General features: G+C 38.5%; 2 protein-coding genes across 2 annotated transcripts; one reads left to right on the forward strand and one right to left on the reverse strand.

Annotated features, from left to right (window-relative positions):
• Positions 1-1691: 1691 nt before the first annotated feature.
• LOC141006668 (GTPase IMAP family member 8-like) lies at positions 1692-16320 on the reverse strand. Its single transcript, XM_073478894.1, has 8 exons — positions 16261-16320; positions 14521-14559; positions 13860-13964; positions 12333-13090; positions 4432-4459; positions 3226-3267; positions 2652-2756; positions 1692-2467 (listed from the first exon to the last, which is right to left on the reverse strand). The coding sequence occupies exons 1-8, from the start codon at positions 16280-16282 to the stop codon at positions 1692-1694; spliced, it is 1875 nt and encodes a 624-aa protein (XP_073334995.1). The 5' UTR covers positions 16283-16320.
• Positions 6571-10914, forward strand: LOC141006639 (GTPase IMAP family member 8-like). The gene is made up of 3 exons (XM_073478865.1): positions 6571-6608; positions 8305-8911; positions 9897-10914. The coding sequence occupies exons 2-3, from the start codon at positions 8326-8328 to the stop codon at positions 10583-10585; spliced, it is 1275 nt and encodes a 424-aa protein (XP_073334966.1). The 5' UTR covers positions 6571-6608; positions 8305-8325; the 3' UTR covers positions 10586-10914.
• Positions 16321-16696: the final 376 nt, after the last annotated feature.

Genomic DNA, 16696 nt, shown 5'->3' on the forward strand with positions numbered 1-16696 from the left:
AAGCAGTATTGATGTTTTCATTATATCTGGTTCTGAGTAAGAGGAGTGATAGAAAATAAATCTTCAACTAGTTTTTATTGCTGACTATAAACATGAGTCATTAGAGGACCAGTTCTGTTACATGCAGGAACAGAACTGGGTCCTTTCATGGAAAAAATCAAACTCATCACATACACAATGTTATTGACAGGTTGACCACATCCAGCCATGAGTGCATGCAGATAAAAGGGGAGGTCTTTGCAGCATATGACCAGTCACAGACATGGACAAGCTGCAGCAGAGTGGAATATAGTAGAGCAAATTATGATATGAGACAAATACGAAGAAGTTGAACACATTATCCAGGCTGCCTGCAGCAGTCAGCTGCTAAGTGCAGGAAGGACGGCTAGTAAAAAAAAAAAAGATCTAACTGTAATTACATTTGTGTATTCCATTACATTAATATGTTGATTAGACATATTCTTATTGTATGTGTGTGGGCAGCCTTTCTTTCAGCTGAAACCCTCAAAGAAATAAAATACAAAAAATATATAAATATAAAAACATAATTCTAAGTGGTTAGTAGGCTTACTTTCATGTCTTATAAGTACATGTTTAAGGCTTTAGTGCTTCAATGTGTCTCTGTTTTAGGACGATAATGGTCTACAAATGTTTAATGAAAGAAGAAGAGACATCTGTTGGACTGGATCTAATCGTCAATAGAGTGCTGTAGGAATCAGTCATAAAAAAACACTGAAACCAGTACATGTTTTTGCACATCTGGTTCCTTCGTCTCAAAGTCTATGAGTTTCTGAATTGGTTTCTTGCTGAAGAAAACCTGTAAGTATCATAAACTTGTGTTTGACACAGAGATTATTTTCGGCCATAATCCAAAATCCAATTAAAAAATCCCATAGGCTTCTTGTCGAGGGAACCAGGGCGATGCTAACTTCTGGGTTAGCCAACAAAATACGTCATCCCTACAACACTCTATGATGTCATGGTTTGGGTTTTTGGTTAGTTGTTCCTGTTTTATGTTGTAGATTATATCCTCATGTGTCTTGTTGTGAAGAAATGTTTTCTGGTTTCCCTCTGATGTCCCTCCGCTGCTCTGCCTCAACTCTCTGTGATTTAAGACATTTCTTCATCGACAGATAACTTTCTTTTGCTTTATAACCGTTAACTGCTGCTAATTGAAGCTGCCGTTAGCTTGTTAGCTCATCCAACTTTAAAGAACCAATCTTCTCACCACTGGGGCACTTCCCTGTCCAACAAACAGATCGCCAATCGCAGGTTTTTGGGCTGACAGCTGTCAGATGGAAAATTTTAAGTTATCACCCGACTCCATTAAATTTGCGAAAACTGAACCTTAACACAAACTGACTTTCTATCGTTTGTTGCTTATTGTTTAATCCCAGAAGGGCGGTATTTCTTTTGTTGAACTCTGAATTAATTTTGGTGAATATTATTTGAACTTGCCTCATCCAAACTGGCAAAAAAACTGAAGTCAAGCTGTTGTTATAAAATGCTCCCAGCATTTTAAAGAAGATTTTGAACAGTAAATGGCAGTTGTCAGGCCATAAAACTAATCAACTGTTCATCTTTACAAATCCAGATATGATAATCTAACATATCACAGCTGTCAGTGCTGAAAAACAAATTGTTTTAAATTGAAATTTGGAGGAAGGTGCCATCCTACGGATCAGCAGCTCTTAGGAAAGTAAATTCATCTTCTGAGTCTCATTAAACCTGGAAAGAATTTCCTTAAAGGAGTCAGTCGGCACCGTCTGCTCTACAACATGACGGACTCCGCTCTCTAAGACACGATAGTACCGCTTCACTTCCTGCAGCTCAGACTGAAGTTGTTTCTCCACCTTTTCATGCTCCTGTTGAGCTTCACTCAGCATCTTCTTGTACTTTGACTCCACAGATTTTATTTCCTCCTCCAGTTTCCGCTGGTACAACTCTCTGAGCTCTGCCTCTCTCTGATTCAACATCTCCACCACCTGCAGGTAGGTTTTGTTGGAATAAAACTGTCCCTCATTGTTGGTCACCATCTCCTCCACCTTCTCCAGCAGTTCCCGGACCTGTCCACGATCGTTGATTTTGAGATTATTGAGGACATGATATCTGTTTCCTGCCTTCCTCAGGATCTCCTGCAGCTCAGGTCCAGCCTCCTCCAGCTGTCGATCGATGTCTGACTTTACTTTGTCTCCAAATGTGAACAGGATGATGGTGTTCTTCCAGGCATCCTCTCCAAAAATCTCCTCCACCCGCCTGACAGCGTCTCTTTCCTCTGCTGTGAATGTCCCCAGCCTGATGACAAGCAGGATGGCGTGGGGCCCCGGGGCCGACATGTTGATGCATTTTGCGATCTCTCTCTTCACTGTTTGCTCAGGTAACGAGGTGTCAAAGAGGCCGGGAGTGTCGACGATGGTCACCCGTCTGCCGTAGACCTCATCTCTCTGCTTACAGCACTCGCTGGTCACTGAGGAGAGAAAACACATGATGTTTAATCTGAAGCGTCACAACACAGGATGAAGGAGATGATCACACAGAGACACGACTGTTCAAATAACATGTAAGAGAAGTCAGTCAGTAAGACCTCTGCTTATGTTAAGCAATGTTACACATTAACCGAAATCCACCTAATGTGTGTATAAGTGTGTTACCTGAGAAGTGACTGACAGCTGCACCGAAGGCATCTCTTCCCAGTATGGTGTTTCCGGTCGCGCTTTTTCCAGCTCCAGTTTTCCCAACAAGAACCAGCCGCAAGTCTGAAAGAGGAAAACAAAACAACGGGCGTGACTTCCCTTTCTGACACAAGACACGCAGTACTGTGACTTCTTTGTGCTAATAAGACTTTTTATTTCTTGAAATTATGTTTGTGGGACTTGTATTATATTCAAAGGCAAGTGAATTACACTTCACAATATCAAATTCACAACATGATGACTTTTGGATCTATAACAATCTTAAAATTGACGTATTTTTTATCTCAAAACTGCAAATGTTGCCGAAAAAGTTTGCATCTCTGCATCGTCTCTCCTCCGTCCTCACTCCCACACCTCGGGTCCAACTCCCTCACCCCACACAGAATCATTATAATACAAATTGAGCAGGAAATGTTAAAATGCTGTCCCACACATTAGTGACAAAACACTATAATCCTAAATTTGTAATGTGTGTGTAACACCAATGTGTTTATAGTGTATGACTCCTTTGAAGTGATGGACGGTTTCTCACTTGGAGGTTCATCTTTACTGTCTCTTCTTCTTCTCTGTGGTGCTGTTATGAAAGGAAAGAACAAATGTGCTCATTAACAACATGAGGATCACTTATAAAACAATTAAAAGCAGTAAATAGCAACAGATCTAACCAGTGTCATAATGGATGCAATAAAATAAATCAAGAACAATTACAATAATAGATATTAGTCTAATACATTCAATGCACCGGTAATGTATTATATCAAAGGTGCACTATGTAGCTTTGAAGAATATTTTTTAATCAGAAGAGAGATCAATGACTCATTTTATGCCTAAACAAACGAAAAATAAAGAAACTCTGTTTGTTTTCAGGACTGAATAAACTGAATAAACAAACTGACCTTAAAGGACAACAACATTTCATACTGTTTTACAGTTTCACAGTTTTCTGGGGACCTTATTTTCCTCTGAGAACAGCTTGTTCATTCAATTATGTATTTGTTTTATTACCTCATTAATATTGTAAATATTAAAGCTCTGAGTTCTTCTCTAAAACTGCAAAGTGCCCCTTTAAGGTCCTTATAATAAGCATCAGTTAATAGGTAACAAGGCATTTATAAGTCCTTAATAAGATGCTTATTCACATTATTAAGACTATCAGCATTAATAGCTAAATCAACGTTTATTTTTAGATCATAAGACATTTATAGCGTTATTTAAAGCGTTGTACGTTTCTTATACTCTTAATTGCTTATAGTAGCATTACAAATTGAGTTTAGCTACATTATCTATTGTGTCATTGTTAAAACTTTAAGCTTCTTTATGCTTTATGAAGATTAAAACATACTTCATAGTGCATTTTTATGCAGGCCTACTTATTGATCCATATAACTGGTCAATAAGATCAAAGATCGAGCTCTTAAAAACGTTGAACTGTAGTTTCACGACATTAAGTGACGCAGCACGAGACGCCATCTGGAAACCTAAAGTGAAAGTAACTCGGACAGAATATATAAATAAATAAATAAATGAATACATTGGTTAATAAGTAAGTAAAAATAAATATTCGCCGCTTTAAATTCACAACATCTGAGTGCAGCTTTAGTTAGGCGACTATATAGAGAAGAATCGAAACAGTAATGTCGATATTAATAACGTGGTGACAGAAGGAGCAGATCTTCACAGTCAGACTCAGACTCATGTAAAGTGTCAAACTGTGAAATCAGGCATGAATCAGACTCACTGAATGTTTCTCTCGCTGCCATCACAGCCTCTTCTTTTTACTTCTTGGCCTTGATTGTGGAGAAGCAGTTCACCCGACACGTTCAGCTCTCAGGCGACAGGCGGGTGAAGCTTTCCCCCAACCTCATGTTCATATCCGGTCTAAAAAATAAAACTCCCCTGGACATAAGATCAGACAGAAATGGAGAAAACTTTTTAAAAAACGCGTTTCAGGAGGGAACAGAGCACAGAAAGATTATATATTAGTTAGGCTACTTTTAACTAACTTCCTCTGTGATAGAACTCGTTTTTAACAAGTCTGAAAAGAAAAAGACGAAGCGGGACATTTTATTTTGAAGGATAATTTAGGAAGTGGTAAAGCTCAATCTGCGCAGCTTGACGAGTAGAACCCGGAAATAAAGGTAAATACTTCACGAACACTACAACAACGTCGTCATCTCTACTTGTAAACCGGTGGCTGTTTGATTACGTGTACCTATACATCCCTGCGTTCAGTAAGCACGCGTAAAATAATATTCTTTATTTCAATTTAGTTACTTTTTTAACGTAGTAGTGTTTATTTAATGACAGCGGAAACAGAAGTTTGCCAGGTTAAATCACGAGGCGAAGCCACGCCCCTTCCGGTTTGCCCCACGGGACTTTATTTTACTTTATGGTAGTGAATGAAGAGAGACAAACATTTTTTTTATCCCGTTTGAATTGTGCCATGAATCACACATTTGATGTTTGTGAAAATTAAAAGATAATTTTCCAAGTCAATAATGAAGCAGTTTGTCATAAATCTGATGAAATATCAGACTGTGAAAATACGTAATTATAAAGACTACACAGCCAGCAGTCGCGTTAATGACGTCATCTCGTTGAACATTCACCATAACCCATCACTTAAACCTTGTAGAGCTGCTCCTGTATATTAGCAACCAACTCTCCTTTCACATAGCTGCAGTTGTCAATATGACCAGATTTATTGTGAGTTTCCTCTTTTTCAGTACTTTTTCTGTGCCGAGTTGGTGTTGGTGAGACGATGTAGTTCACTGAGCAGTTTAACACAAAACTAGACGATATTTAACTTTATTTATGACGAACTGCGACTTTCTTGACTTGAAAAGTATCTTTTAAATGGACAAACATCACATGTGAAGTTCATGGCACAAATCAAGCAGGAGCAAAAAATTATGTGTCTTTATCCATTCACTACAATACAAAGTTTGGGGCGTGACCTCCGCTCTGTGTGTGTATGTAACTGCGTAGATGAGCCCACTTTATTTACTTTATTATATCAAATGAACAATGACAAACTCACATTGACAAATTGAACCATCTGTATGATGATGACTTCCAAATTTCCTCATCTGTATCATCAGGATACATTTCATTTATCGTTTTAAAATGTACTTCTTCATGTTCAGGAGGAATTGGAAATTGGAGAAATGTATTTCTGATAGCCAATATTTCAGATTTTTCATAGATTTTATAGATCGATTGTCCTCCCTATAGCCTACTAAGGTATAGAGTACTCACTAAATATTGTCTCAGAAATTTGTTGTTGCACCTTTCTCAGACACAGGAAAGTATGAGGCAGTTATTTATTTCATTTCAGGAGTCGGAGATGCGGTTTATGGTATATATTGTTATAGGCCTGGTAATGGACTTTATTTTATACCAAAAACATGTTAACGTTCTATCAAGCAACATTATTATTAAAGGCCATATCCACTTTAAACAGCGTAAAGAGTATTTTAACTGACCTTTTTAGTACATCTTAACACCAGTAATTTTACTTTGAAGGTGCACCATGTAGTTTTGGGGAAAAAAATTAATAAGAAGAGACAGATGTTCATTGACTGATTTTTATGCCTAAAAACAAACTTAATAAACAAATTCTCTTTGTTGTTATGACTGAATAAACAAACTGACCTTAAAGGACATCAGAGAGAGAGAGCGGGAAGGAGGGGGGAGAAGCAGTGGGAGAGACGGGAGGAGGGGGGTGTACAGCAGCCACAGCAGTAATAACAGCTTTACTAACTGAGATATGAGTATTAATAACACAAAAAGTATAATGATAATAATAATAATAATAATATTAACGCCGTGCTTTTATTTTGAAAGTAACTGATTCTGGACGGAGCGGAAGAGAAGCAGAGGCGGAAGTAATGTCGCTGAGACTGTTGTTTTCAGGTGAGTTGGCTTCTTTTTACTTGTTTTTCAGTTTCTAAATGAACCTTTTACACCCGAGGAGGTAAATCTGTCACTATAAAACAATATGAATTCATTATCAGTGTCTTATTATCACTCGTAGAGACATTTTCCTCATTTCCTGCGAAGTGACAGCATTTTTCAACTGTCATGTCTGCCGTTGTAGTTTGGTGCTCGTGTATTCGTGCAGTTACGGTAGTGTGCTGAGCGGGTTAAAAGCACGAAGACATTTTATATATTTGCCTCCAAATGCAGACGAAATTATATTACAGATTCAAATATCAGCCCATATAACTCTTGTTGAATATGTGGCGTCTTTAAATAAATCCTAATGGATCAAACTGCCGTAGTAAAAGTTTTGTTTAGAAGCGCAATGGATTTCTGCTGACTGACCAAATAGAAAATCTGAAGTATTTTCGCTGTATATGACCGTGCAGGGTCAGTCACCTTAAAGGACATTATAACACATGGACAATTTCCTCATGTTTCATCTCTTGTGTTAAAACAATCTTCCTCATGAGGGTTGTTGACAGTTTCAGTTGAAAGTGAAAGTAAAGTCATTTGATCATATGAGGACTTCTGTGGTGAAGTCACATTTAACAAGACTTTACCCTTTTAATATATGATGTGTTATATATTAGGGCTGTGTTAGGTAGCCTAAATAATTTGTGAAACAGGTGCTAACATGTTCTTGTTAAAGGTTTTATCTTTTGAGAGAAAAACTGTAGTGATAAACGCAATGTTTCATAGCATAACTGATGATCTCTCAGTCAGAGGAACCAGGTTCAGCTCTCTCATGAGGCCGTCATCAATATGAGTCACACGGAGAAGCCAAGATTTCAGAAAAATAAGCTCTTCTACTGGCCAGCTGATAAGCAGCCCTGCTGGCAAAGAAGTATTGCCCTTGGGTCAAGGATGAGACGTGTACATTTTCTGTGTTGGGCTATTTGTTTTTTGTTAAAAATATAAGTAGGGCTGCAGAATTAATCAGAGTTTTATTGTAATTGCAATAAGACCATGTGCAATATCTAAATTGTGGAAAATGCTTCATTTTGATAAAGGTAAAATGTGTGCTAACAGCCTTTTAATGAAGTACTGTAGTCCTGCAGATAATTCCTGACATAACATATTTGTTTGGTTTTTTGGCAAAGACCCTCACAAATGTCACATCATCATGATTTCATAGTTTTTTCAGTTAAAATAAAAAATTGTGATGCAAAAATCATCATTCCCACTAATCATGAATCACGTCGAAATTGCAATTTGTGTCAGAATATTTTACTTTTTTGCCATATCGTGCAGCCTTGAATATAGATGAATAAATAAGGAAATGTAATTGTTTTTTGCTCTTATGTTGAGAAAGTAATACATTACAGTTAACCAGTATAAATTGTGGGATTTTAGGACCTATAAAGTGTGAAAGTGTCATTTAGTATAACTTTCCTAAGTAAGTCTCAAAAGAAAAACAATATTTAGATTTAAAAACTTTTTCAATAACATATAAAAGCATTTTTATGATATTGTGTTAAATAAATATTGCAATATCTGATATACACTGGATCTCTAGGATTTTTTTTGCTATTTCTTTTAAACCGTACAGCAAATAAACCAGTTAAGTAGATTTCCACGAATACAATTAAAGCCTTTGTAATTTACTGAATTTGATTCTTTTCTCCAGCAGGTTTTTTGATCCTTGTACATGAACCCAGATCCAGATCCAGATCTCACCATCGTCCTACTTGGAAAAGCCGGAGTCGGTAAAAGTGCTTCAGGAAACACCATCCTGGAACGAACAGCGTTTGAGTCGAAGATGTCCTTTAAACCAGTGACCAAACAAATCTGTGAAAAGAGAGGAAATGTGTTTGGGAAACAGATCTCAGTGGTCGACACTCCAGGAATATTAGACACCAAGGACACTGAGGAGAAGATTAGAAAGTTCTGTCGGGATCTCCTGCAGTCCTCCAGACGTTGTCTGTTTCTGGTGGTGCTCAGAGTTGGACGGTTCACAGAGGAGGATCAGAAGGCTGTGAGGGCAGCTATGAGAGTCCTCGGGCATCAGGGGATGAAGAAGAGTTACCTGCTCTTCACTGGTGGTGATGCTTTAAAACCCATGTCACTAGATGATTTTATCTTTGAAGATGAAAAAGGTTCACTTCCAGATGTTGTCACAATGTTTGCGGGGGCGTATCACCTCTTCAACAATGAGGTGGATGATGAAGAACAAGTCAGAGAGCTGCTGCTGAAGTCAGGCCACCTCAGAGCCCAGAAACATTCTGATTATCCAGGTACTGTGTGATCTAATTATTACATATATTCATGAGTAAAACCATGTCTTTGTTATGTATTGATTGATATGTGGGTTTTGGGATCTATTATTAGAGGCAGGGCCCCATTCATTACTAGGAAGGCTGCTCAGTGGTGCAGCCCACAGAGCGTGCACACTAGAGACTTCCCGTTTAGTGCCCGGCTAACTTGAATGGGGATAAAATGATTTAATCGTGCGGCTCTTCTAGACTTTACAAATTTTATTGGACCGAATGGCTCAAATTATCAAACGAGTCACTTGTGATGCTCAAAAAAATGTATCTACCATTTTACAGACACTTCTTTCACCATGTTGGCTTATGGGACGTGATAATTAAACGGTTTGGCCAAAACAAAAACTGTCTTCAAAGCCTGGCACTCCTCCTGGGCGCCTGGGTCCTGAGTCTTTGGATTTCCCTTTTCAATGACAAATACAGACTGCCGCCACCTGGTGGTATGGAGAGACGCAGAACGTACAAGCGAGTTGGCTGACGTTGCTAGTTCTTTGATGGGCCCTTACTGCCTGAAGCCCAAGGCACACCAAAGGGCAAGCCAAAAAAAAGCGTGGAAAATAGCCTCCATAACATGTATCATCTAACCCCTCTGTATTTGTCCTCTGGAAGGATGTTTTTAGGATTACATTTTTGCCTCTGTATGAATGTGCACAAAGTTCTGATATAGTACATTTAAGACTCATTCTTCACTTGTTTTATAGTTGTATATTGCAATAATAATCTGTGATTGTGACAAAATCCCATGGGACACCATTTGTGAACCACTGGTCTAAAATGGCATCAGTGCACTGAAACAGTAAACTTGCAGTATGATCTCTAAATAAATAAGGTTTAATATTGGCGGACACATTTCTCTATTGTTTAAACCTGTTTTACTGACTTTTTTAAAACAGTTTCCGGACAGTTGTGAGAAGGTTAACTAATGTGTTTTTATTTGCTTTTTGTCTTTCAGCTGATGATTCCAGAGACAGGAGGATCGTGCTGCTCGGTCTTCCTGGAGCTGGAAAAAGTTCTTCTGGGAACACCATCTTAGGATCTGAAAAGTTCAGATCAGGCTGTGACTTTAATTCAGTCACTCCAAAGACTTTCTCTGAATCAGCCACAGTGGAGGGTCGTAAGGTCACAGTGGTGGACACTCCAGGATTCACTGATGAAGTTCTGACTCCTGAGCAACTGTCTGAAGAGATCATGAAGTCTGTAGTAGTGGCCAGTCCAGGACCACATGCCTTTGTTGTTGTGGTCAGAATAGGCAGAATCACTGAAAGAGACATCAAACTGTTTGAGCTACTTCCAAAACTGTTTGACGGTGATGTTTGTGATGCTCATCAGTACTCCATGGTCCTTTTCACTCATGGAGATGATCTAGAGAGCAGGTCCATTGATGATTTGATCAAGATCAACAGACATGTGTCAGCACTGGTCTCCATGTGTGGAGGTAGATACTGTGTGTTTGACAACAAAGCCAAAAGAAGCAGAGAGCAGGTTAGACACTTCCTGAATAAGATAGATGAGATGGTCACAGATAATGGTGGACAACACTTCACCAGTGACATGTTCAGGATGGCTGAGACGTTTATTAATGAAGAAAGGAACCGGTCAGGTGGGACAGCAGGTGAGCCATCAGGCTGCATTGTGCTATAGGTATATGGAAAATAATTTGGAGTTAGTCTTTTTAAGATTCATAAGTGTAAAATCATTATTAATTTTCTCACTGAGCCTAAAGAAATCACTCAACTTTATGTCTGGAGAGACACAAATTGGCTTGTAATTCTTGAGTTATCTATATCTCTTGAATGGACAAAGTTAAATTACTGGGCCTGGTCCCTGACAGTCAGGCCGAGGCATAGGAAAATGTTCCTGTTAAGTACAAGGACACGCGCTGGGTCCAGTTCCTAAATCATTCATTTTGTACCACCTGGACTGTTGTTCAACAGTATGGTCATCTGACATTTTTTAAAATATTTATTGCCATTTTAATGGTTGCATATCAAAAAATGTAAATAAAAAAGATGGAAATGATATTAAACCTTGCTGTATTGTTCATTATAATCATGATTACTTGCTAGAGATGACTGAAAATGTATTTATTTATCTTCACAAGCTCTGTTCTTACTGTCTTATCTTCAAGCTGAGCTGTGTCTGTGGGCTGCATACAGCATCAACAACCTTCATCAGTAAGGTACAGCAGTCTATGCTATTCTACAAAGCCAAGAGCTATGGCTGAAATCAAATTTTTAAATTTCTGTTTTTATCTCTAGCAAAATTAGTTCTATGTTACTCTATCTCAGACTAGAAGCGATTAAAACGGCAAAGACTAAAAAAAACAGTGTAGTAGCTGCACTCTGCCTTGATTTTTCTGAGCTTTGGCTGCAGTGATTGCAGTCTATAACAGCTGTCTAATAAGACGGGGACTAGATTATATTGTATGACAGCATTTAATTCCATATATAGGTTTGCATAAATTCTACAATGACACTACAGTATTGAGTCATAATAGGTTACACCAAATTACTTGATTGCTTGAATTTTTCTGAATGACTCATCTTTTTAAACTTTTTAAACATGCAAACAATAAAACAAATACAGATAAAACATAAGAAAAAGAACAGATTTAGATTCTCAAGAAGAAAACAAGAAGAAAATAATAGTTACTGCACTCTGCACTATATACAGTATCTTATAAAGAGAGCTGTATCTGCATTTTTACAGTTATAGGTTAAATAATTGGTCGTTTTTGCCTTTGTAGGGCAGGATAGGTAGCATATGTTTTTCTGCCTTGTTCTACATTTGTCCTGCACACTATACATTGTTTGTAGCGTGGTGGTTATGCTGACAGTTTAACATCTGAGGAAGCATAATAGAAAAATCCACGACACTCTTCTGGCAAAAGATTTAAAAGCCTTTATTGAGATGAGATCGATTTCATAAGAAAATTCTTACAAACATCAATAATTCATGTTGAAAATGAGCTGAGTAGCAACCACATGATGGCACAAACGGCTCTTTTCAGGGTATATAAGCCTGGATTTTTCATGTGTTGTCTGACCATCTCCATCCCTCCTTTGAGACCAAAACAAGTATTTAAGCCAAATCATGATGTTTTCTAAGTCTAACCAAGTGGTTTTTGTGCCTAAACCTAACCAGAGCATGAGCACAGCATTGTGACAAAAGAGAAGTAGAAAATTCAACCTAAACAAACGAAAAGTTGCAACATAAAGAAACGTACTATTGTATACTTTCAATTTATATGCTGATAGAGGTAATTGAGTTGGACAAATCTCTCTTTTTCCGTTATAGCAAACTTGTGTGTTGACTCACTGCAGTCAGTCAAACGGTGACAGCTGTCAGCAGGATGATGTCACAGCCATCGAGGGTCCATCAGAGTTTATGAGGTGAATTTCAGTTTCAGCGCCTCGTGAAACTTGAGGATGTCTTCCATGGAGTCAGTCGGGACCGTCTGCTCCACAACATGACGGACTCCGCACTCTAAGACACGATAGTAGCGCTTCACTTCCTGTTGCTCAGACTGAAGTCGTTTCTCCACCTTTTCATGCTCCTGTTGAGCTTCACTCAGCATCTTCTTGTACTTTGACTCCACAGATTTTATTTTCTCCTCCATTTGTTTCAGGTAGAACTCTCTGAGCTCTGCCTCTCTCTGATTCAACATCTCCACCACCTGCAGGTAGGTTTTGTTGGAGTAAAACTGTCCCTCATTGTTGGTCACCATCTCCTCCACCTTCTCCAGCAGGTCCAGGACCTGTCCTCGATCGTTGGTCTTGTTGTTGTTGAGGACATGATATCTGTTTCCTGCCTTCCTCAGGATGGACTGCAGCTCAGGTCCAGCCTGCTCAAAGTCTGGTTCAGTTTGTTCATCCTGGGTGAAGAGGATGATGGTGTATTTCCAGGCGTCCTCTCCGAAGATCTCCTCCACCTGCCTGACAGTGTCTTGCTCCTCGTTGGTGAAAGGCCCCACCTTGATGACCAGCAGGATGGCGTGGGGCCCCGGGGCCGACATGTTGATGCATTTTGAGATCTCCCTCTTCACTGTTTGCTCAGGTAACGAGGTGTCAAAGAGGCCGGGAGTGTCGACGATGGTCAGCTGTCTGTCGTAGACCTCATCTGTCTGCTTACAGCACTCTCTGGTCACTGAGGAGAGAAAACACATGACGTTTTAATGTGAAACACAACTTCACAAATACAGGATGAAGGAGATGATCACACAGAGACACGACTGTTCAAATAACATGCAAGAGAAGTCAGAGTCAGGTGCCTGTGTCACAGGAACATCGCTGTTCAGGGCCATCCACATTAGGACTGATCACTGTGTGAGCAGCCACATCGATGAATGATAACAATCTGTAAAAAGTGGTGCCAGGCACAAGGAAAATGTTTCAGAATGTGGATGTTGACGACCTGTTACTGCTGTACATCGTGCAGAGAACAGACAGTTTGATAACTCTCTGTAATGTTAGTTGTCGTCTTTTGAGAAATATTTTTTATTTATGTGTCACCATCAGTTGTCCTGGCGATCGTCAAAGAGGACGTCAGTAAGGATAAATTAAAACCCCTTCAGCACCAAAGATCATTCGGCAGTATGTCTCAGATAAAATGAAATTCTTTTATATGTAATTTGCAGCTTATATATGTTATAAATCTAGTGTTTATTAAGTGAGTAACGCTGATAACAAAGACTGAGTAATCAGAGTAGATCATCTATAAGGTGTTTCCTTTTTTTGGATTTTCATTGGCTGTCAGTGTTCCTTCAATACTGAAATAATTCTGCAGAACACAATTAACATCCAACACTATCGTTCAGTGCCAAAGCGGGAACCTCATCACACAGCTTTTAACAGAGGAAACTGTTAGCAGTTTGACACATTAACTAATAACCACCCTCAGTGCGTATAAGTGTTACCTGAGGACTGACTGACAGCAGCACCGAAGGCATCTCTTCCCAGTATGTTGTTTCCACTGGAGCTCTTTCCAGCACCAGTTTTTCCAACAAGAACCAGTCTGAAATCTGACACAGAACAGAAAACAAGGTGATGTAAGAGATGACACACCACAAGATGAAATTAAAAACAACATAAAAGTCAAATCATTTTGTATAAAACTCCTTTATGGTGTCCTTTTTTTGTTATAAATATAATCATTACTTAGTTCCTGTGCATTATTATTCACAGAACTTATTACAGTCTTGGCTGAATTGATATTGATATTTCTTTCTGGAAACTATGTTTGAATTATATTCACTGCAGAATTATGTGTTTGCAGTATCAGATACAACACGATGACAATAACTTAGTCTGTGTGCAGTGACGAGGGGGCGACAACTGCACGTCATTGTGCAATCCTGTATTTTATAGTGACAAGGAAGCTGAACCTTGAACCTAAAACTTATGATAAGGGAATAACCAGCAAAGCACCATGACACACCTGTTAAAGCGATTGTTTTAACCCTATCTATTCCCTTGTCTCCGTGCTAATCAAACATTATAACCTTGTAACTGTGATTTTTGTGTAACAAAAGTTGGTTTAAGTGTAAAACTCCTTTGAAGTGATGGAAGGTTTCTCACATGGAAGATCACCCTTGGATTGTCTTCTTCTCTGTAGTGCTGTTCAGGGAAAGAAAAAAACACTTATTCCTCACACCATCAGGATCACTTATGAAACAGCCAAATTACTGCAATCAAAAACTTTGAGCAGGAATATACTTAACAGAGTCATAACAGACGCAGTTGATGTTAATGTGTGTTGTCCTGGATCAATAACGAGTCAAATAAAGGTGGATTTTGAAGTACTTGTGTTAGTCTGTGTTCAGAGTCGACGGACAATTATGTCTTATGTTGAGACCACAGTGAGCTGAACTACAGTTCAGACAGGATTTTTCAGACTAGCAGTAACATCTGCTTCTAAAATGGATGTTGAGACGATCTCTGACCAACAGGGCAGAGCAGCTGGACCAAATGTCACCGCAAGTGGAAAGATTGCGGGATGAGAGCCAGAATAAGAGGTACACTAACACCACTTCGACCTTATTCTGTTCTTCTACCCAGCCTACTTCTGGCCAATGTCTGGTTGCAGGAATGGATGGATGAAATATTACTCAGCCTCACTCAGCAACGGCAGAATCGGAGACTGTTTTTCCTACATCTTTACGAAGACTATCTACATCCCAAAATCCCAGAACAAGCTTTTGCACTTGATGTGCGGACAGAAGACAGATACTGCGTCAGAGCCAGAGTAGCTTGTTTTTTATTTTATCGGCAATCAGGCACAAAAAACACCAAAATTGGAGAAATAAACAGCTGTTTGTGTCTTATTAGTCACAACAAGCAGACTATATTAAACATCATTCTGTCTGATATTATGATATAACTTTTATCAGAGGATATATAAGATGTAACTCATTCAGTATCATTTTGAGATTTAAGACTCTCAGCAACCTAATAAAGACTAGTCTACATCCCAAAATCCCGGATAAGGCTATATTGCACTTGATGTGTGGACAGAAGAAGGATGCTGAATCAGAGCCAGCATAGCTCATTTTAAATTGATCTATTTTATGAGCAATCAAACACAAAAATGATACTGATAATTGGAAAAATGCTGATTATCTGCACAGACAATCGTCCAGACCTCTGGTCTATCCCTAGTTGCTAACACTCAAATGAAGAGCATAGTTAAAATGAGCCACAATCTTTAAATCTGTCTGTGTCTTATTAGTCAGCACAAGCAGTTAAAGTTGAAGATGTTAAACTACATCATAGTTATATTTAACATCATTTTGTCTGATATATGAGGATAAAACTGTGACATCATATTTAGTATTTGAAGAGACTTTATGAGGATGTTACAGATTTAAATCTCAACAACCAAACTCTAACATATATTTTTTAAAATCTGTTAATGTTTTCAATATCAGTTCAATATCACTATTTCCTATACACTTGTTTAATTATTCATATGTAGGCCACAAAATAACTTATAACAATGAAAAGATTGAGCAGTTGCATTTTAATTCGCTGTTTGGGGCCATTTTGTTAAGAACTAAAGTGAAAGTAAATCACGAATAAATAAATAAATAAATAAATAAATAAATAAAAACATTGACTGCTTTAAACTCATGACACCTGTCAGAAACGTTTGCTCGACGACTCTTAGTAAAAAAAAAAAGTAACGACCTGATAAAAGTCTTAATAGCAACAACATTCACGTTAAAGTGTTGACAGATGGAGTAAATCTTCACAACAGTCCTGACGTCAGACTCTCAGTCAGACTATAAAACTGTGAAATCAGACATTAATCAAACTTACGTGATTTGTCGCTCTCCGCCATCACAGATGCTTTCTTTACTTTCTCTTTATCTGACGCGATCAGGTGTCACGAGACACAAAATGGAGACAAATACCCAAAAACGTGCCTGACATCTACATCCGGTCTACAAAATAAAAGAAGAAGCTCGCTCACAAACAAGCACCACACATCCACCCATCGAGAACATTTTCTCTGCATTTTGACAGGACCAGTAATCGCTTAGGAAATGACGTCAGTCCCAAAACCTGGAAATCTGTTAGCATCTTTGCACTTCCGGTTCCCTCCTCTCAAAGTCAATGAGTATTTTGAATTGGTTTTCAGTTTAATTCCTGAAAAAAGATCTGTGGTCACCAGAGGCTGATATATATATTAACACGTTTTGTTCTACGGCATAAAATACATCATTAAATGTTCCACAATTTAATTATAAAGCTC

Source organism: Pagrus major, chromosome 13 (genome assembly GCF_040436345.1).
Source record: "Pagrus major chromosome 13, Pma_NU_1.0".
Taxonomy (NCBI): domain Eukaryota; kingdom Metazoa; phylum Chordata; class Actinopteri; order Spariformes; family Sparidae; genus Pagrus; species Pagrus major.